Source organism: Drosophila serrata, unplaced genomic scaffold (assembly GCF_035046125.1).
Source record: "Drosophila serrata isolate PLE 108 unplaced genomic scaffold, ASM3504612v1 contig_98, whole genome shotgun sequence".
NCBI classification, from domain to species: Eukaryota; Metazoa; Arthropoda; class Insecta; order Diptera; family Drosophilidae; genus Drosophila; species Drosophila serrata.
The window spans coordinates 108416-129081 of record NW_028256996.1 but is presented as its reverse complement, the minus strand read 5'-3'; the positions used below and the strand labels follow the sequence as shown (position 1 = coordinate 129081).

General features: G+C 50.0%; 5 protein-coding genes across 17 annotated transcripts in view; 3 read left to right on the top strand and 2 right to left on the bottom strand.

The window, feature by feature from the left end:
- The window catches only part of Ptpmeg (protein tyrosine phosphatase Meg), a 70184-nt gene extending 61558 nt beyond the window's left edge, over window positions 1-8626 (top strand). For 4 of the 7 annotated variants that reach the window (XM_086840726.1, XM_020953048.2, XM_086840715.1 and 1 more), the window contains 9 exons: window positions 3855-4324; window positions 4856-4963; window positions 5022-5114; window positions 5170-5311; window positions 5378-6215; window positions 6278-6957; window positions 7029-7650; window positions 7717-7894; window positions 7958-8626. In XM_086840726.1, the coding sequence (XP_086696852.1) occupies window positions 4172-4324; window positions 4856-4963; window positions 5022-5114; window positions 5170-5311; window positions 5378-6215; window positions 6278-6957; window positions 7029-7650; window positions 7717-7894; window positions 7958-8047 (2904 nt within the window). In that variant the 5' untranslated portion in view covers window positions 3855-4171 and the 3' untranslated portion in view covers window positions 8048-8626. Of the gene's footprint in view, window positions 1-1883; window positions 2646-2755; window positions 3009-3365; window positions 3513-3546; window positions 3624-3854; window positions 4325-4855; window positions 4964-5021; window positions 5115-5169; window positions 5312-5377; window positions 6216-6277; window positions 6958-7028; window positions 7651-7716; window positions 7895-7957 lie in introns of those variants that run through there. The other 3 variants (XM_086840734.1, XM_086840707.1, XM_086840709.1) reach the window with 3 other exon arrangements.
- A 393-nt stretch (window positions 8627-9019) lies between these two features.
- On the top strand, window positions 9020-9812 carry LOC110184502 (adenosine 5'-monophosphoramidase HINT3). The gene is made up of 3 exons (XM_020953065.2): window positions 9020-9388; window positions 9443-9636; window positions 9700-9812. The coding sequence occupies exons 1-3, from the start codon at window positions 9199-9201 to the stop codon at window positions 9751-9753; spliced, it is 438 nt and encodes a 145-aa protein (XP_020808724.1). The 5' UTR covers window positions 9020-9198; the 3' UTR covers window positions 9754-9812.
- Window positions 9813-9816: 4 nt separating this feature from the next.
- Window positions 9817-12768, bottom strand: Cdc5 (cell division cycle protein 21). Its single transcript, XM_020953050.2, has 4 exons — window positions 12606-12768; window positions 12283-12548; window positions 10769-12210; window positions 9817-10708 (listed from the first exon to the last, which is right to left on the bottom strand). Exons 1-4 carry the CDS (start codon window positions 12648-12650, stop codon window positions 10023-10025), a joined length of 2439 nt encoding a protein of 812 aa, XP_020808709.1. The 5' UTR covers window positions 12651-12768; the 3' UTR covers window positions 9817-10022.
- On the top strand, window positions 12711-17506 carry LOC110184493 (uncharacterized). Its single transcript, XM_020953047.2, has 4 exons — window positions 12711-13044; window positions 13098-13719; window positions 13782-16381; window positions 16441-17506. Exons 1-4 carry the CDS (start codon window positions 12991-12993, stop codon window positions 16675-16677), a joined length of 3513 nt encoding a protein of 1170 aa, XP_020808706.2. The 5' UTR covers window positions 12711-12990; the 3' UTR covers window positions 16678-17506.
- Window positions 17507-17951: 445 nt separating this feature from the next.
- Window positions 17952-20666, bottom strand: part of trh (PAS domain-containing protein trachealess) — a 28597-nt gene continuing 25882 nt past the window's right edge. For 4 of the 7 annotated variants that reach the window (XM_086840686.1, XM_086840688.1, XM_086840690.1 and 1 more), the window contains 2 exons: window positions 20436-20583; window positions 17952-20375 (listed from right to left, as the gene is read on the bottom strand). In XM_086840686.1, coding sequence (XP_086696812.1) covers window positions 18962-20375; window positions 20436-20583 — 1562 coding nt within the window. In that variant the 3' untranslated portion in view covers window positions 17952-18961. The remainder of the gene's footprint in view (window positions 20376-20435; window positions 20584-20666) is intronic. The other 3 variants (XM_086840698.1, XM_086840700.1, XM_086840702.1) reach the window with 1 other exon arrangement.

Sequence of the window (20666 nt, the reverse complement as noted above, 5' to 3'; positions counted from 1 at the left end):
TAAGTGTCGCCCGCCCGGGTCTTGAGTTTTCCGCCGGGGACTGGGTTGCATGTGGAATACGAACACGAAAATAGCATAGGCAGAATTTTGAGCACAGAACAAACACACACGAGTTGTGCTGTGCTTGTGCTCGCTCCCTTTTCCTGCCTGTCCCCGCCCCTTCTTCGCAGAAGCAATAAAAATTAAAAGGCAAACAACGATAAGCGGACTAAACCCCGCCTTGGCCACACTAAACCCTGTCGCGGGCCACCCCTTTCCGCGGTGTCTGCGCTGGCGCACACATGGCAACCCAGGGCAACAACATAAGCCCCCGGCAGTAGCAGCAGCAAATGCATACACCAGTCGATAATTAATGCCAGGCCAGCGTAATTGATGCGTCTCCGGCACGAGAGGAAATCAATCGGGGGAGCAACCTGCTTTCCAGGCAGGCAGCGACCTAGCGAGACAGTGAAAGCCACAACCCCGGGCCCCTGACACCGGAAAATTCTATTTGAAGCCAGGCTGCGAGTTGAATTGCTGCTCCTCTTTGATACACACCCTTCGTACACAATCTTGGGGTTGCTGACCATATTTATATAGACAGCAGAAAGCTCCATTAAAAACCACTTAAAATCATGAAATTTTAGGGGGTAAATTTTGCATAATATATACACACCGTATTAAAATAGAAATTTTAATTGAAAACATTGGCTTCGTTGCATGAGATTGAAATTACAACTAAATGGTAATATTTAAATTGCATTTTTCAAAACAGAGATTTCCAGAGATATGTTTATTTAAATTTTGAGAGTTTGCGAAATTTGTTTATTTGAAGTGTGAGACTTTGTATTCGTAATTGTTTTATCTTTATTATGAAATAGATTTAAAGTAAATTGCATAAATTGTGTTTAGCAAGCAGGATAATTTTTCATTCAGGTCATTATGGCCTTTACATTTGACTTTGATTGGCGTCGAAAGCAGGTTCGTTCTAAAAATGGAAACCAGCTTGAAGGATGTGCCGAGTAATTGAAATGGAGTGACATCCAGTTGTCCCCCTGCCTAAAGCCGGTTCCCTCCTCCATTCCCAATCCAATGAAAGCTTATCTTGTCGCCGGCTTTGTTTGGCCTAGGCTTTGTTGTTTGCCTTGCGGCTGGCGGCTGGGGGTTTCTCAAGTTACGCTTCCTTAGAAGTTCTCCACGTCTGCGGTTTCCATTACAACACAGTGTGGATCCATTGTGCTGCTCCGGTTGCCCTTGTCAAGCTCTGGCCCCTGGAATGGCTTGGTTTCTTTGATTGGGAAACAACCTCGAGTGATATGGCCCTCGACGACAATCCGCCGCCGATCTCAAGTAGCGTCAGAGGTCATGTGGTTAGATGCCCTAAGAAAGTGCTGCAGATCTCAGCTGGTTTGGCAAGAGCAACATTCCCCCATCGAGAGCAGCGAACAAAGAAAGCGTGTCTGAAATAGGCGGAAGCTGTCCCCAGCCCGTTATTTGGTCAGGCACAGAGATAGCGTTTGCATATGCAAATATGTGTCGCAGCGATTATTGTCCGCAGAAAGTCGGTCAACGAACCGAAATACATTGGAAGAAGAGGCTACTGAGCGAGCGTTCGGTCACTCCAAACAATGGCTGTGTCGTCTCGCCCAGGTGTGTTTTGACCATTTCGATTTCGATTTCATAATGAAAAGTCTGTACTACGTAGTACACTCATTGACAAGCTGCACTGGCCGTAAATGGAATCCGGATTGACCAGCGACCATGGCTTCCGCACAAATATGGTACCCACCGCTTCTGCTCCTCCTCCACGTTTCTCCACATTCTCCCTTCCCGTTCCACACGGCTCAGTTATTGTCGCAACCCCGTCACGTGGGCGTCAGACGAATGACGTAAACAGTTCTCCATTTGTTTTTCTTTTTTTTTTAGCAATATTCCCAAAGTGTATCTGTTGTGCCCTTTTTTTTTTGTTTTGCTAACCTGTTGATAACCAGGGGAATTATAGGTGGGCTCTAACACACTAGCAAAAAATAAGAAATCAGTAAAGGAGATGTTTCGAAGGATGAGAAGGTGTTCTTAAGCTTTGAAGCGAAAAAAGTCTGAATTATAAAAACCAAACATTCAAGAATCTTTAGTTTTGCTTTGGTTGCAAATTCTGTCTGACTAATAACTTTAAAAATGTTTTTTTGTGGTTAGGCTTAAATTGGTATGTTCGGTTTCCAACAATTCTCTAAGCTATTTAGCAAAGGCCAACCAAGGGGCGTAGAGTAACCACTGTGTCTATACCATAGTAATATTATCGAACCATCGCGCTAACAAGCTTCGTGTTTACGTTAATAATTGGCACCAACTGATAATGAATCAAGGAAAGTGTCGACGACGGAACGAAACAGAACGGAAGGGCCCAAAGTCAGGGTGATACCGATCACTTTGTTTTTTAAGTCGCATTTATTTATTGCCCGTTTTGTGATAGTCTTGGACCGCCACATAAATTATCTATATGTCATCGATAATGCGCACATTTCTCTAGCTAAGTGCTAGATCGTCGCTCATCTGTCTCTTTCGCCTGACAACAGTCCGGAAATGTATTATTTTTATAGAACACCGAACATATCTCTCCCTATTTTGAGATATTTTTACTACTTGCGACAATTGCGCTCTCTGGCTTTGTGAGTTTGTTAAGGAGAGTGAACAAATAATACGCAACGTTTTTTGTGTCGGAACAAAATTTTAAAAGTAACCAGTGAATGCCTTATTTTCATTTTCTTTTCGATAAAAGGCTTATTGCGCTTTGGCCTCCGATAACTATTGACCCCTTGGTTGGGTTTCGTTCGATCATCAACCAAAATAAGGCCGCCAGTACCTCAACGGCAATAGCTAGTTATCCCCAGGCTGATAATTACTGGCAACTGTATGAAAAACACTATTTCCCACTCTTCAATCGCTGGCCGCTTGAAGAAGCTCAACAAAAGCTGTTGTAACCCAGTTTAGAGGAAAAATACGCCAACGTTTGCGGAAAATAAGGTTGAAAGGTAAAAGACTCTTCGCGTTTGCTATCTATTTCCTTGTGTGTGTATGCACACACGGATACTTAGGACTGTATATATATTAGAGAAGAGCATTTAAGCCAATTACACGGTACATCAATCATCAGCAAAAGAAGATTTGTGGCGACTGCACTGGGAAAAACAAAGTCAGTTTAGTCACTTGAATAGGAAATAATTAATTTTAAATTGAGGATCCCCATAAACATAGGTACTAAGAACTGTTGATTTTGTATCTCTTAGAATAGCATAGTCCATAGCAGTTTTCCTAATCTTCAGGTTTGGAGATTAGCATTCGAAACTTGGTTAACTGCCCACTACTTAAACATTTAACTCGCATTACAGGAAACTGAATATTATCTCTGAGTGGTAAAATGGACAATGAGCTTGTTCCCTCTTACTCTCATATTAGCTGACTTTGCCGTATCTGCCAGTTTGACAACAGTTATATTCTGGGCTTTCCGACGACCGACCCAAGTGGTGAGGAAGAAGGTAACTCAATGGGCACCGAAGAAAGACCTGAAAGACAAATGATTAGTCACCCTGCACTTGTCGATTGTCGCCGACGACGACGACGCAGTCACTCGCTAGCCTCGCTGCTTGGTTTGTTTGTCTGGGTTTGCTCTACGTGAAAATATGCACCATCTTCTGACCGGAGAGGGGCGACATGGAAACGGGGGCTGAAAGAGGAACGGGGGTTACCCCGCTTGTTAGGATGGACATAAAATAACAACTAGTCAAAATAAACATCTAAAAACGGAAGAGGAGGCTAGGAGGAACACTTATCAACTGATTGAAGGGACTTATTCACCCGCCACCACTCTCTCTTTGCAGTCAATCAGAGATCCAATCCATCCACATGAAAGGAAGCCGAAGGAGGCGGCAGCCAAGTTAACTGGAAACAAAACAAAAGCAAGCCAGCCAGCTGCAAAGCAAACAATAATATACACAAAATACTCTTGCCAATTTATCGAATAAACAACAGAAGAAGCCGAGCCAGAGGAGAGGCCCCATCGCAAGGAACTACTCCGTAATCAAAGCGCCTTCCAAGAAACACACGTGAAACACGTACCGTACGGAACCAAGAAAACCAAACCCGAATCCACACCGAAATCCAGTGAGCAGTCGGCAGTGCAGCATGGAGTTCGGTCATGTTTGAGCGCTTTCGACTGAGAAACCTGAGTAGAACCTTCCGCCTCCGTGGAGGCGGCACTGAACTGGCGCGCGACAAGAAGAACCCGCAACGGCAGCAATGCGTCACCGTCCTGTTCCTAGATGACATCACGCACACCTTTCGGATCGAGGTAACAATACATTAGGCCTAGAAACAGTTAAAATAATGGCCCTCGAGGGGTGACCCTCTTCTGCTTATTGCCAGACTTTCAAGCGAGTATTTAAATGTGTTTCCTATGAGTGAAGATATTGAGTTAGGATAGGATTTCCTCTGCTGCTTCGTAGAGTTCCCATTAGCCATGTGCATATTTATTCAATATGCGAATTATACTCAAAACAAAGAAAGTTTTCGCTATTTATTTATTCACTTTTATCTGCGCACTTGAGCTCGCTTTCTTCATCTCAGACACGCACTTGTCCGCGTTTCTTCCCAATCTTCAGCTTCATCAGCGGTTTCGCTTTCTTTTCACCTCGACAATAATCAAGTGTATCTGCTGTAGAGATGAAACTTATAATCGAGACGAAATCTATCTACAGAAATGGCAACCAAATTACCGTCGCTTAATAAGTGCAATTGCACCGCAGAAAATGCGCCATAAGATATGCTTGGCAGAACCAAAATAAACTGAGAAATTATGCCTTCCGATCGCTTTTTCTTGTAGAAACGTGCGAAAGGCGCTGAGCTGTTGGATCAGGTCTTTCAGTATCTCGAGTTATCCGAAAGAGACTATTTTGGTCTACTTTTCCCAGAGAAGCCGGACGATGTTGTGGTAAGTCTCCCTGTTAACCTCTCTCTATAGAAAACCTTATTCTTTTCTTATCCACCAGAGATGGGTCGATGCACAGAAGCAGTTCAAAAAGCAATGCAGCAGTGTTGGCCTGGACAACAATGCCGTTCCATTATTACAATTTAGGGTTAAGGTAAGCTCGTACTGGTCGTTATCCTTATAGACCTTATAACCTGACTCTTTCACAGTTCTTTGTAAGCGATCCGAGCCGTTTGCAGGAGGAATTCACTCGCTATCAGTTCTATCTGCAGATCAAGCGCCACATTCTGCTGGGCAAGCTGCCATGCTCCAGCAACACCCAGTGCTTGCTTGCCAGCTACACGGTGCAGTGTGAGTGCATTTATCAAATTCCTTTCATTGACTGTTTAATCTGTATTTTAATGTCTCCTCCCATAGCCGAGTTGGGGGACTTCAATGCATCGGAGCACCAGGTGGGGTACCTCAGCGGCCTGCAGCTGCTGTGCGACCAGACGCCCGAGGCAGAGCGCAAGGTGGGCGAGCTTCACAAGCTGCATCGCGGCCAGTTGCCAGCGGACGCCGAGTATAACTATTTGGAGCACGCGAAGAGACTGGAGTTGTATGGCATTGACCTCCACAGCGCCACCGACTCCAATGGCAAGGAGCTGCAGCTGGGCGTGTCTGCGGTGGGGCTTCTCGTCTTCCAGCACTCGCTCAGGATCAACACCTTCTCGTGGAGCAAAATGGTGAAGGTGTCGTTCAAGCGCAAGGACTTCTTTATCCAGCTGCGCCGCGAGCCCAGCGAGAACTACGACACCCTGCTGGGCTTCGGGATGCTTAGCCACAAGCACGCAAAGGCACTATGGAAGTCTTGCGTGGAGCACCATAGCTTCTTCCGTCTGAAGCGGCCGCACCGCCTCTCTCGCTTTCTCAACATCAGTCTGGGCAGCAAGTTCTACTATTCCGGACGCACCGAGCTACAGGCAGTGCAAGAGTCGAAGCAGCGCGGTCGCATTCACAAGGTGTTTGTGCGCTCGCCCAGCAAGCGATTCGTGGCCGGAGGCGGCGGCACATCGGGTTCCTCGGGCGGCACGCCCTTGCAGCAGCACAGTGGCTCCGAGACCGCTACCTCCCACAATGGTAAACCATCCGCCGTCGCTGCTGGAGGCACCATTCTGACTATCACCAAGACGAGCGGCAAGGTCACCTCCAAGGGAACCGACTCGATGCCGCGAAAGGCGTGGGAACAGCAGAGCGACGAGTACGACATCCAACTGTGAGTTTACTCCTTTTTTCATTGACAATATGTAAGCTTAAATAAAATTGAAATCCTTTCAGCGAGGTGGGCTTCAGCGAGCAGTGCACGAGGCGCTTTGAGTCGGCCTCACCCTCCCCGTTGCCACCCGCCTATAGCTCCGGAAAGCACAGTCCGATCCTACTACCCACCACAATCGCTGACGCTGTGGGCCAGCCGGAAAGTGGAAGCGACCTCATAACCATTAGGCTGCTGGCCGACGAGCACGGCCGGTATGGATTCAATGTAAAGGGTGGCGTGAACCTTAGCCATCCGGTCCAAGTATCCAAGGTGGTACCGCACACGCCTGCAGACCGATGCACACCTCGCGTTCGCGAAGGCGACGAGGTTCTCATGATCAACGGGCGCGAGGTGCATGGCCTACGCCATGAGCAGGTGGTGGCTCTAATCCGTGATTGCCGCAACACTGCCAGTGGCGAGCTCCTACTGACGGTGCGTCCCCAGAGCTCAATGCCGTTGCATCTGGAGGAGGAGCCGATGTACCAGTACGTTCCAGAGAGCGACGAGACCGGATCGCACTCAAATTTGCTCGATGGGGACGCTCTCTTTAACCAGAGCATCCTTCTGCTCAGCGATGGCCTGGCCTCTGGCGCTCTTCTGGCGCAGTATGAACTCATGTACCGAAAGAATCCCGATCTAGCCATCACGGAAGCGCGTAAGCCGTCCAATGCGCCAAAGAACCGATACCGCGACATATCGCCATGTAAGTCTGGACCTTTACCCCAATTTATTTATTTATTTAAAGAGAGAGTTAAACTGGAATCACCATTTCAGATGACTGCACACGTGTGTCGTTGGTCAACTCGCTAACCGGCGACTACATCAACGCCAACTACGTGAACATGGAGATTCCCGGTGGTGTGAACCGATATATCGCCACCCAGGGACCGCTAGCCAGCACCACCACGGACTTTTGGCGCATGGTACAGCAGGAAAGCAGCCACTTGCTGGTGATGCTCACCACTGTAATGGAGGCCGGCCGACAGAAGTGCCATCAGTATTGGCCGGTGACCGGCGAGGAGCTACAGTTGGCCGAGGGCTTTTCGGTACGCTGCCTCAGCGAGATGCCCGACGAAACGGGCAGCTTCGTTTTCCGCGAGTTCGTGCTGAACGACAAGCACGAGCAGCGGCACATCCACCATATGCAGTATCTGGCCTGGCCCGACCACTGCGTTCCCTCCGATCCCAACCTCTTCCTCGAGTTCACGGAGCGGGTGCGAAATGCCCGCAAGCGCACGCTCCTTCAAGAGATAGAAGAGAACCTCAAACAGATGCGCCTGATGAACGCGGATGCGGAAGATGACGAGAACGGAGGCCTGATGAGGGAGCGCAAGTGTGCGGCGAGCAACGGAGCCACTCCCGAAGACGAAACGCCCGTATCCACGAGTGTGCATCAGTGAGTATTCGTGAAGTATTCTCTTGAAGCAATGAAAAGATTTGACTTTTTTCGATTCACTTGCAGGTGCATCAGTGCCGCCAATCCACCTGTGATCGTCCACTGTTCAGCGGGCATTGGACGCACTGGCGTGCTCATATTGATGGACACCGCCTTGGCTTTAATGGAGGCCCGCGAGCCAGTGTATCCCCTGGACATTGTGCGCACAATGCGCGATCAGCGAGCCTGCATGGTGCAGAATGTGGTGAGTATATCCCTGTAAGATATTGGCTGGCGTGTTGTTAAAACCTATTCGTTTCCCTTCCAGAGCCAGTATCGCTTCGTGTGCGAGTGCATCTATGCGGCCTACACGAAAATCTCTCGCAGCAGTGCGGCCATCGATGATGACGAGGACTAGGACTAGAATTACGACAAGGGGACAGCGACAATCCAACCCAGCTACGCAATCTACAATCTTCCGCTTTACAACGCCCCAACAACAAACGATCCGACTTTTTCTGATATCTAATTCTATCTTAACTGTTTAGTACCCGTAGACATATGATTAAAAACAATTGTATATCATTACTATTACCAACTCTATATATATATTTATATATTGTATTATCAACTCCGTTCATAACTTACCTTTAAATATACTTCCACACATTTATCTCTGTTACACGCCGCAAGTGCTGCGCCGCAAGGAGAACGATTCTAAATTTTACAAAGCCACCACAGAATGGTAAACGAATTGAACCAACTACCTAATCGATCAAGTATACAAAGCGAAAAGGAACAAATGGAGATTTATTTACACCCAACCAACGCTTCATCGAGAACAATACGCAAACGGAAACAGATAATATGGATATGGAAACCTTATACCTTTGATAAAGGGTGAGAAAACTGTTAGTATTTTAGCACCAAATCAATTCATAAATGTATTTATGCTAAACAAAAACCAATAAAATCTGTATTAAAAAATAAAAAAAAACTTCTTTCTACTGGGATTCCACAGATATTAGTGGTTCCACTAATATCGCAGGAAAAAATTTGGGTTGAAAAATATTGTAAATTGTTTGTTGTTGTGAGCAGAACATGGTCCCCATTCTGCCTTTAGCCGGTACAGAGGTGAATGTATTTTAATTTAACTCAAATTAGCAGCCGCATAAGCTTATCTTCGCTATTCTGGTTTTGGTTCGCCAGTTACTCAAAATGGAGAAGTGGAGCTGATGCCCTAGTTTATGTGAAACTCTGCTGCCTTCTGTTGCATGAAATCCTTCAGTTGAAAATGACAGGACTAAGAAGTCTTATTTTTGCTCACACAACAAACAATCCCCCGACTTAAATAGTTTTGCAAATCTAAATTAGTTTATCGATGTTTATAAGTATATGTTATAAATTTATGCATCCCTGGATGTTATCGAGAGGCAGTTCCCGAGTCAGCTGTCTAGTCAAAGTACAAACTATTACACTGCTATTTTCATTTCAAAATTTTGCTTGAATGTACCTGACGGACCAAAAACTACTGCAAACAAAAACACCTTTCCCAATATATTACGAATTATGGCGCTAAGCAGCTGCATTTTCTGTAATATATCCAGCGGCCAGGACTCGGGAACTGTTTTGGAGACCGAAACGGATGAATTTGTTATTTTTAAGGATATTAGGCCTGCGTCGCAGCATCATTATTTGGCAGTGACTAAGCAGCACTTTCCCAGCCTTAAAGATTTAGACAACTCCCACCAGGACCTGAGTAAGCGTCATTGACTCGTGCATAGTTGTTTAGTAATTTGTAAAATTATTTCAGTCTCACGGCTGGAAGAGGGCCTTAGGGAGTTCTTAAAGGGCCAGGGGGTGTGCAGCGAGGACGTGTTGTTCGGCTTCCATCTCCCGCCTTTCATCAGCGTCCGCCACCTTCACATGCATGCCATTGCCCCTCGTTCAGAAATGGGCTTCCTATCCAGGCTAGTTTTCCGTCCGTCTTCAGTATGGTTCAAAACGGTGCGTTATCTCTTTACTAAAATTAGGGCCTGTCACTATCTTATCTAAGCTCTTTCACTATAGGCCGACGAGGCGCGACTGTATCTGGCGCAGAAGAAAAGTTTACAGTCGAATTGAAGATTCCTCGGAGAATACTTCTGAAAGTGCCAATAAATAATAAATGTAAAATACAAAAATAGCTTAAACTTTAAAGTATATTTGTTAAGAAACTGTTCTCGCCGCTCGCCCAGTCCAAATCTTCATACTTTTACAATAATGTCAGGGGTTGGGTTTCCAGTTCAAGTTTCAAATCAAAGCGAAGAAGCAAAGAATCTAGATCTGGCTCAAACTCTGGTTAAGTTGAGGCTGAGCTTAAAGTGCGGATGCTGAACTAACGAAGCTCTTATTTATTCCTTCTCGGGCAGAAGCTGCTGGGCCGTGGGGCGAACGCCTGTAATGGCTTCGATCTGCGAGTAGAGGGAGTCGCGCTCCTGCACCAGGCTTGCGTACTTCTGCTGCAACTCTTTCTCGCGGTCCATCTGGCGACGCACATCATCCTGAAGCGACTCTAGGCGACGCGGCACAGCGATGCCCTCCTGTTCGCCCAGGAAGCGGAATGTGGACAGCGAAACGATGTTCTGTTCGATCTGACCGTAGGTGTCCTGGAGCTGCTTGATTAGCACTTGGGCCCGCGCCTGATACCCGCCAGTAAGGATTTTGAGTTTCTTCTCGATCTTGCCGCAGCGCTTGGCCTCCTTGGCCATGTGCCGGCGGTTCGTCTCCAGGCGCTTCTCGGCAGACTCTAGCCGATCTTTCTTGCTGGCCAGATTGGCCCGCGTATAGCGGTGCTGCGAGGGCAGATAAAGCACCTGGCCGAGGCACTCCTGCCACACCTGAGCGTAGACGTCCAACGGCAACTCGCCATGCGACATGCGTTCCTTGACTACTTCCATTTCCTCGTTGAGCATCTGTCTGGCCTTGGCCAGCTCCTGCTGGGAGATGTCCTCGTAGGGATTGGCCTTGAAGTAGCTCTGTAGCTGCTCCAGTTTGTGTTGCGACTGTCCCGGCACGGGATCCTTTACCGAGTCGTACACTGCGGGAAGATTTGGGTATAGGTATGGCGACTTCATAGGGAATAACACGATATACTTACACTGCATCGTGATCATCTCATGTTTAATTAGCTCCTCGGCCTGCTGCTGCTCCGTGAGGTTCTGCTTCTCGGACTGCGGACGCAGGATTTTGGTGTTGACTTCGGTTGGCCTCGGGAGGCTGCGCTGGATTACTTGCGAGCGCTTCTCCAGCTCCCGCTTCCGACGCGCCTCCTGCTCGGCTAGCAGGCGGGCGTCGACGTCTGCTTGATCTTCAACGGCGGGTTCCGTACTGACCTCCATGGGCTCGCTGTCTTCCTGCTCTGGCACCACTATCTCGTAGTCGTTGCGCGGAGCGGGCAGAGTCGACAGACCCTCCCGTAGTGTGGATTTGAGCTGCTTCTGGTAGTTCTTGTACACGGCCGGGGTCTCGGTAACGCCCATGCTCTCCTCGGAGTTGATGCTCAGCTTATCACGCACATAAGCCGGTGTGTTGACGGTCCCAGGGGCTGCGGCACCCTTTACCGGAACCAGGGCACCAGACGAGGGCGTGAGAAATCCTCCGGGAGTGGCTGCTCCGACCTCGCGTTGCGTACGGAATGGCGTGGCAATCACCGTGTTGGGTGTGGCAATAGAGGCCGCCTTGGGCAGGACGCCGGAGAAGTCGGACTCGTGCAGCGGAGTGTTAAGACCGCCCTTAAGCGGTGTCTCCGTGTGGGTGAGGGCCATCATGTTCTGGGCCTCCTGCATGATGCGGTCGGTGTAGGGAGCCGGCGTGCGCGGTGTGGCCGTTACCTGTGGTGTGATCGAGTAGTCTGCTAGCAGGGCGTCTGTTGTCTCTATGCCGCTCTCGCCGGCGATCTCCTTGGCCATCTCGCTGGCCCGACCCAGCTTGACCACCTGCTGCAGCTCAGTGTCAGAAATCTGCGGTGTGGGCAGGACGAGCTTGGAGCGCTTCCGCTCCGGCTCCATATTCTGAAGCATGGCTGTGGGCACCTCGTTCTCCTTGCGCTGCTTCAACTTTTGCTTATCGCGCTTACGTTCGCGCTCCTCCTTCTCAGAGCGCAGCTCCCCATCCAAGTCCTGCTGTCTCATCTTGTTGAAGTCCGGCTCCTTCTTTTGGAGGTGTTCCTCTGCGGTATCGTAGAAGCCCAGGGCAGGACGCTTCTCGAAGGGAATCTCTGCGTTGTAGTCGATGCCCTTGATGCGCTTGCGATTTCCGCTTCCAATGCCGGCGGCGCGCAATTCGCGTCGCTTCTGGAGCGTGGCCAACCGACGCGCCTCCTCCAGCTGCTTCTCGCGCGCCTTGCGCTTGGCCTTCTTTCCCTGCGTATTGGCCAGACGGGCTCGGGCCTCAGACAGCATCTCCAGCTCGTCCTCGTCCATATCCTTGGGATCGGGACGAGCCGGCTTGGTCTCTGGATTGGGATCAATTTCGCCCGGCTTTAGCTTGCGCGGATCATCCATGGTGTCCTCGCCATCCTCCTTGCGCTGAGCTTGGTCTCTGTAAACCGGAAATTAGTCATAATGCGATCTTCGGAAATGGGTTATAGGCTAATAAGAGACTTGAACTCACAGCAAGTACTCGTAGCGCTCCAAGCACTGGGCTGCCGTGCGTCCAATAATCGGGGCGATGGTCCGCCACTGCGTCGGCATCAGCTTGGCCAAATGCAGCAGCTTCTCATCTTCCTCGCGGGACCATTCGGTCTTCTTGATACTGGGATCCAACCACTCGTACCAGCGGGCTTTGCACTGTTTGGCGGACTTCCTGTGTAGCAGCGAGGCAATTCGGCTCCACTGGTTCTTGCCATATTTCATTACCGCCGCCTTGAGAATCTCATCCTGCGGTTGGGAGAGTCTTTAGACGTGCTGAAAACTGGAAAATGCATAGCCACTTACCTCCGTGTTGCGCCACACGCCGCCCTTGATCATAATTCGCGGCATTTTTGATTAATTTATTTAATTGCCGTCACAAAAAAAAAACAAATCTTCGCTTTTGCCTAGTCTTGCTTCCTAGAGATGGTCGCTTTTTCAATAGCAGCCGGCTACAAATGTCGCAGTTATCGACTATACCGATAAATTCAAGAGACTTGTGGCGCTGCCATACTATTTCGTGCTCGGAGGCGGCGTTGCCAGACTTTAGTCGAGTGAACAGCTGTTCTGCTATCAGTTGAAGACCAAAAAAGTTTTTGTCCCTGCGTAATGTAAATTGTAATGCGGAATTGACGGCCCCGCCACCGGAAACCCGAAAACCGGAACCTGGAGCCAGGACAACGGAGTCACCATGAGTGATGCGGCCTATCCGGGCTTCTATGGCGGCAGTAGCAGCAGCAGCCAGGTGAGCACCTCGCGAGTTCTTCTGGCCACAAAACCACGCCGTGTGTCTTCCAGCTGCACTTGCTCCCGCTGTCGCACCCCCCGCACCCGTCGCACCAGCACCAACACCAGCTGCAGCTCCAGCACCCACACCCGGAACTCTCGCTCTCCACGCCGGTTCACGCCCAGGAGCACGACTCCACGACCTTCAATGGATTCTTCGATGACGAGCTGGGGATCGGTTGCAACACATCCGTTTCCGCAGCAGCCCCTGGGAACACAGCCGGTACAGCTGTCTGGCTGCCCGATGGAGAGATAACGGCAGCGCCGCCTCCACCACCGACGGAGGGCATTCCATTTGTCCAGATCCACACGACGGATCTTCATCAGCAGCCGGAGAAGAGTTATCGCAACGCCTTTCGCCGTCGCACAGCCGAGATCAAGTCAGAGGCAGAGCTTATCAAGTCAGAGCTGGCGGAGGCCGCTGCCAAGGAGCGTCTGAATGCTACGCCTACGCCGCCCACACGCAACTCCAGCTGCCAGAGTGTGGAGGGCAAGACGGATGGCCCTGGCCCGCCTCTGATTCTGCGCTGCCCCAACTGTCCATTCCTCACCCTTTGTCAGGTGCGGCTGCAGCAGCACCTACATCTGGCCAGCTGCTACGGATCAAGTGAGCAGCGGCAACGACCATGTCCGGGTGAGGTCAAGCTCGTGTACTCCAGGATTAGCTTTTCATAATTTTAAATATCTCCCCGTCAGGCTGTTCTAACTTATTTTACAGCAGCGATGCTCTTAGCCTGCACCTCAGCCTGGATCACCAACTAGAGGACGACGAAATACTGGTACTGCTCAGCGAGAAGCCCAACGAAGTGCATGCCAAGAATCAAGCGCAGTCCCAGATTCAGGGCCAGAATATAAGCCAAAGCCAGCCCAAGAGCCGCATCTTTATCAAGAGCGTCGACTGTTTACGGGAACCACAGCAGCAACAGGTGAACGTAAACTCCCTGCCTAATTTCCCGCCCTTGATGTCAGACAGCGACTCTACCGGCAACATCCTGGACCTGTTGGAGGGCGTGGCGGTGGGCGCTTCGCCCAGCGAACAGGCCATGCCACCGGCACCTGCGAGTGCACCAGCACAACCGCCGAAACCCAGCCAGAAAATCTCCATCAAAAGTGTCGACGTGCTCAGAGAACCGGCGCTGCTGCCCTTCGACTTCCAGCTGCCGAATCATTCGCTCATCACGCCCAACAGTCTGGTAGACGTTCCCGCTGTGGGTGTGGTGCCCGAGAAGCCGCGGCAACCAAAGATTTATATCCGCAATGTGGACATCCTCAAGGAGCCAATGGTTTTGCCATCCGCCCTGCCTGGGTTGGGATTCAACGGCAGTCTTCCGGGTGCAGTTGCTCAGGGGGATCCAGGAGCAATGACAACCGGAGGAGGAGGAGGAGGTGACGTCTTCCAAGCAGATCCCCTGCTGACGCCCACTTGCCCGCTGCCGGGATTCGAGCCTAGCCTCGCGCCCTTAGTCCCAATGTGCTCGGAGGTCTTTCCTTTTGACTCAGTTCTGAGTGGGAATGGAGGAGCGGTTTCCGGACTAGACAACACTCGTTTCAGCGCCCTGGACCTTGACTTCGGCGTGGACTTTGTCTCAGACGAGACTCCGCCGCCTCCTCCGCTACCACCGCCTCTGAACGGCTCCATGGAGCCTCCTATGCCTAACATGGGGCCGCAGCCCGTTGAGATGGAGCAATACCTGGCACCCACGGCTGCCGCTCCCATCACGACCAAGCAGAAGATTTTCATCAAGAACGTAGATATTCTAAAGGCCCCACAGAGAGGAACGCTGCATCTGCGAACCGTGGACGAGCTGAACTTGATGAACCGCACCGAGGTGGAACACCTCATAGTGCCCAATCTGGAACCTATGGCGGCCATGTCGATGATGGAGCTCCCAACCGTCGAGCAGCATCAACAGCAGCAGCAACAGCAGCCACTGGAGTTGGATCCCCAATCGCTGGGTGACTTTCAGCCCTCCATCAATGGGAGTTGGCCCAGCGAGGATGGATATGACTTGGCCGAGGACCTGGAAGGCTGGCCCTGGATGGAAGAGGCTGTGCCAGATGCCGGAGTTGCTGCACTCGCCACTCCTAACGAGGCGGCAGGAGATGAAGGTGTAGACACGCCGCAACTCGAGGGTTTCTCTCATGCTGCCGAGGATCTGCTGGTCAAGGACTTTCCGCAGCTGTATGTCTCGCCCCCGGAGGAGTATCAAGGCACAGGGGCTGAAGTAGGATCGGGAGGCGGTGCGGTTGTGCCACCTCTGGTGCCTGTCACAATATCCGGCGAAACGCCTGTAGCGGCCCAAAGCACAACACTGAACAGCTTGCCTGTTCCTCCGCTCGTGCCTTTGGCGGCGGAAGCCACAACAACGCCAGCGGAGAAACCCGCTCGCATATATGTTGCTAGCAATCTTTTGCCCACTGCCGTAGAGCCACCAATGCCTGGAGGAACTTCTGTCCGCGGGCGTCCTTACGGAGCCAAGCACTCAGGCGGCAGTGCTGCGTCAAAAAGGAGGCCACCGCAAGGCTCCAGCCAGGTGCCCGAGGGTGGCAAGTGCCAGGTGGAGGGCTGTATGTTCCGCTTTAAGTCACCTGCCACCCTAGAGTACCACGGAAGGTGTCACAACGGGCTGCCCAGCTCCAGCCAACCAATGGTCTGCCCGGAGTGTAAGTCAAGCGACTTCAGCAACTGGAACTGCCTGCACACGCACCTGTGGCGCACCCACCAGATCGACATGGAGCTGTACTGCTGTCAGCTGTGCAGCTTTAAGACCCCTATCTACTCGCGGCTGGTCAACACGCACGCCAAAATCCACTCGGAGGAGCGAAACTACAAGTGCGAGCAGTGCGGTAAGGGCTTTAAGAACACCAAACAGCTGAAGAACCACAGACGGCTGCATCGTACCCAGGGACTGGGCATGGGCAAACATGGGCAGGCCGAACAGGATCAGCAGCAGCAGGGGGTTTCCCTATCCGGTACAGAGACCGCCGTTATGATGCATCGCTGCGAGGATTGTGGCGCGGCGTTCAAGCAGCGGAAGACCCTGAGGGAGCACCTGTGCAAGGAGCGCAACGAGCAGCTTGAGTGTCCTGAGTGCCAGCGGGTGTTTGGCTCGAAGAGCAGCTTACGACTGCACTTGCGGACGCATCAGGAGCGAAAGCGATTTCGCTGCGACACCTGTGATCACGAGACGAGCGATCACAACGCCTTTCGGCGGCATCTGGGTACGCACAAGGAGCACAAACGTTACTCCTGTCCCCACTGTGACTTTAAGGCCATCCAAAGCACTGCCTTTCGGGTTCGCAACCGGCATTCTCTTCATAAACTTTTGCTTACTTGTTCTTTCCCTCCGTATAGATACACCTCCAGAAGCGCCATCCCGAGCAAGAGTTGTCCTCAATCATCTACAAGTGCGATCAGTGCAGCTTCACGAGCATCAATCAAGGCCTGCTGCAGGTTCACCAGGCCAAGCACGAAGCACCAGCATCAGCTCCAGATAAAACTCCCGCTGGAAACTCCTCACAGATTAAGGTTGAGAGGCAGTTGGTGCGCGTACATTCCAACACAAAGGTGGACCTGCAGGCTGCTTCCTAAAGAGAAGAATCCCAAAAGGCCATCTGTATATATGTTAATAGGTTTTTTTCGGGAGAGTTAACAAATACACACAAAGTGCCGTTTAGTTTTTACATTGAGACAGTTGATAAGGACAAGAGAGAGGGGGGTCTGCTCCAAGGGGGGAATTCTTGGACTTTCTGTTGCTTCAGGTTTTTTAACTTAGTACCTAAACAACGATATGATGTATAAAACCGGAAGAATGCTTCTCCGACCCCATAAAGTACTATCAATCATTATTGATTTAGCCATGTCCGTATGCCCTTCTGTCCGTCCGACTTTAAAAGTTAAAGCTACCAAATTTGGTGCAAACATTCAGACCCAGATCAAGTTTAATTTAAAATTTGGCCCTGACAAATCATGTAAGAAGCGTAACTAAGTTATTTGAATAATTAAGCAAAATCGTGATAAACATAGAAGTTATTGCTCAATAATATTCATCCAACACTATCTCCAGTTGTTTTATCGCAATGCCTTAGCATGACCCTCATAGACGCACATATCTTTAAATTTTGTGAACAAACTTTTGGGACGTTGCATGGTAGATTTCTTACTTGTTTTGGTATAAATATTGTAAAACATCAGTCAGTCCGTGAATTTGTATTAACCAAGCCAGCCTTCTTTCCTGCTCGATAGGGCCTCTCTCTATGCCTTTGGCCTACACCAAAGATACATACATATATACATATTTTTTGAAGCTTATTTTTCTGTTTTGTTTCTGTACATATTTACTGTAGATCCTTAAGAATCTATTATTGTACTTATGCAATGTATATATATAAAGGTTATTCGGGAAAGGTTTTGTATCAAATTCTATTTTAGTTTCTTTCCCTTAGCCTTGGCATCCCATGGATGTTGTCGTTTGACACGAATATTAGGAAAAAATACATCAAAAACGTATTGAAAATCTCAAAACAACATATATCATCAAAACCATTAGGTTTTTTAGGTTTTTAGAAGCAGGAGATCGCGGATTGATTTCATTATCCAAAACAATTGAAATACCAATACGGTATAAACGACGTCGTCTGTGTTGAGGTTTCTTAAATGTAAGGAAACAGCATTCCCAGGAATTATTTCAGCGAAAAATCTGGGGCATATGATCTTGTACATATGTATATATCGGTTAAAATGATTGACATCGTTAAATCAGTATTTCGGATAAGTATACCACATATGTAGCTACCATTGAGGCAGTCGTTAAAATCGTTCTTCCTTTACTTTTGTTTTGTAATAAAATAAAAAACTCGCTGATATATTCAATATTTTTTAAGCCTTTAATGGGAGAAACTTTATGCTTTTATACAAAATTTAATTACAGTTTTTACTCTGCCTTTGCATTTTTTTCCCGGTTTTTTTTTTTTTTGTTTTTAACTATTAGATTCATTAAATATACAATAGGGAGGAAACGGAGTTAGACGAATTTTAGCAGAACTCTTAGAGATACTATAACCGAGTCAAGAGTTGAGTCGAGTCACTTCTCGTTTACAGATAAATCCTAGGACCTACAGGAGGAAGCATTTGATATGTTGTAAAAATGTCTTTAAATATATTTATATGGTATGGTAGGGATACTATATATTATAATGAGTAAATCTTATATACGCGCAGGTCTATGTATCGGTAAAACTACGATTTATTTAAATAATTAATAACAAGAGAGAGGGTTAGGCCCAAGCCGTTCGATTCGCTCTCATCATAGCTGGGTTTCATGTTTTCAATGTTGTCTGTTTCGTGGCACTCTATGCAAGTCTTAGTTTATTTAGTTAATTTTAATTAAGTTTAGCCTTACTTGCCACTCATAACTCATTACTCTTTACTCGTTAGGTTTGTGTGTTTAAATCAATTGCGTTTTGAGTATTCTTGCGTGTAATTTCATTGGGCGTCTCAGTGTGTGGTGTGTGTTTCATAATTTACAGCCTTAAAATTATTTAACAACATTTAATGTTCCATTTAACGCTCTATATCTAGTCTAGCTCTTAAGGATTGCTAGGGGTAGGAGGGTCCAATCCTCAGGGGAGCTCCACAAAAGAAACCAAATAGAGCAAAGCTAGAAAAAAGGGAAGATTATCTCGTGGTACTAGCTCTACCCCGGATTCCCCTTCCTAGCGCTGAAGAACATCCTGGCTACCTTGCCCAGCGCCCCCACAAAGTCCCACCTATCGCCGCCCGCTGCCTGGCTCTGCCTGCCATCCTGGTATTGCTGTTGCTGAAGATGGTGGTGGTGCTCCTGGTAGGAGTGGGTCTGGCCCTGATCGTCTAGCACCTAGGAGGGTGTGGAGTACCAACCGCTGGTCGGGCTGCCCTTGTGGTAGAGATGGAAGCTCGAGTGCGGCGCAAAGTACTGCGGCTGGTCCAGGTTGCTGTAAGTGACCCCGCCCTCGGTGGTGGTGGTCGACGGGTGCATGGCGGCCGTGTATGCCTGCGGTTTTAGGGGCAACGTAGCGGGAAGTACTCCTCCGTCTCCAGATGTCGTCGCATACTGGCCACGGAGTGGATCGGGGGCGTAGTCGTAGCCACCGCCATTGGAAGTGAGCACGGGAGCCGACTTGCCGGGCTGATTGGAGTCCCGCGGGGATACTGAGCTGGGCGGGGTCATGGCGTTGTGGTAGTCGATAGAGCTGTGATAGCCTCCGTAGGTGGACACCAGATTGGTAAAAGCATCGGCAGAGGTCTTCTGGCCGCTGCCGGAATGTCCGCCAGACGAGGCGGCAGAGTGCAGCTGCAGATATTGATTTTCGTACGAGGACTCACTGCCCGGCGGCGTGGGCAAAGGTCCTGTCTGCTGGTCTCCGTAGAAGACACCAGGGCCGACACCGGTCGGCGTCTGGCGGGCTGTGGCCCGGATTACGCTCTCCCGATTCGCGTACAGCTGCCGGAGAAGCGCCGTGGCGGGCATGGGCGCCGGCGGTTGCTGGTAGGGCGTGCCTATCCATTGGATAGTGCTGCTTTTCTCGTTGGGATCGAGCTGCTGCTGCTGCTGCTGTTTGAGCAGGGAGTCTGCGCTGAAGTCGGTACTGGGGGCTGGGGCCACTGACACCGCCACCGGCGAGGGCAGGTGCTTGGACATGGCGTGCTCCAGGTCCTTAACCGCCGAGTCCGCTGCCGAGGAGGCGGGTTGCTGCTCGTCCACGATCGAAGGTAGGCGGCTGCGGGGCTGCTGCTGGTCGCGCTGCTCCATAGCCGGCAGCTTGGGCAGAGGCTGTTCTGGCATAGCCTGGTCCTGACGTTCCAGATCTTCTGCCTGCTGGGCCGCCTTGGTCTTGCGCTTCCGTTTGGTGGTTGCTCCACCGTGGCCGGTGTTGGAGGTGCTGCCTATGGGCGTGGCTGCCGCCGGCACTGGCGTGGCCACCGTGGTGGGCAGCACCCCCACGCCGGCATCGATCTCCACGCCGAGGGGCGTGGGACTATCCTTGATCAGGCTGAGACTATTCAGACTGCTGCCGTGCGAGGCCGCTGCACTGCGACCTCGGCCGCGGTGTGAATGGCCATCGGGATCAGTCTTCGGCGAGTTTAACTTCATGTCGCCGGCACTTAGGTGCGAGTTGCCCTCCCCGGGGGCATCGCCACCCGGGGATCCGCTACTTTTGTCGTTGCCTAAGCTCTCCTCGTGCTTGATGCTGTCCACGCTGGGCTCCAGCTGGCAGCAGTCCAGGATCAGGTTCTCGTTCTCCCGATTGCTGCATAGGAATAAGGCATTAGTTTGGTTAACTTTTCAGGTGTTTGTAAGAGAAACCGACCTGATCACATAGTTGACGCAAATGATGTTCTGCTCATCGGCGTTCTTGGTGCTGCAGACAACGGTGGCGCAGGTCTGGAGCCAGGTGTAGCCTCCATTCTTGTTCATCAGTCGGTAGTAGCCGGTCAGTACCTGCCCCTTTTCGATCACTGTGCAGAGAGAGATAAATAAGAAGATATAATACAATTTTATGGATGTGTCTAGTTTCGGTTAAATTAAATAATACGTTTTT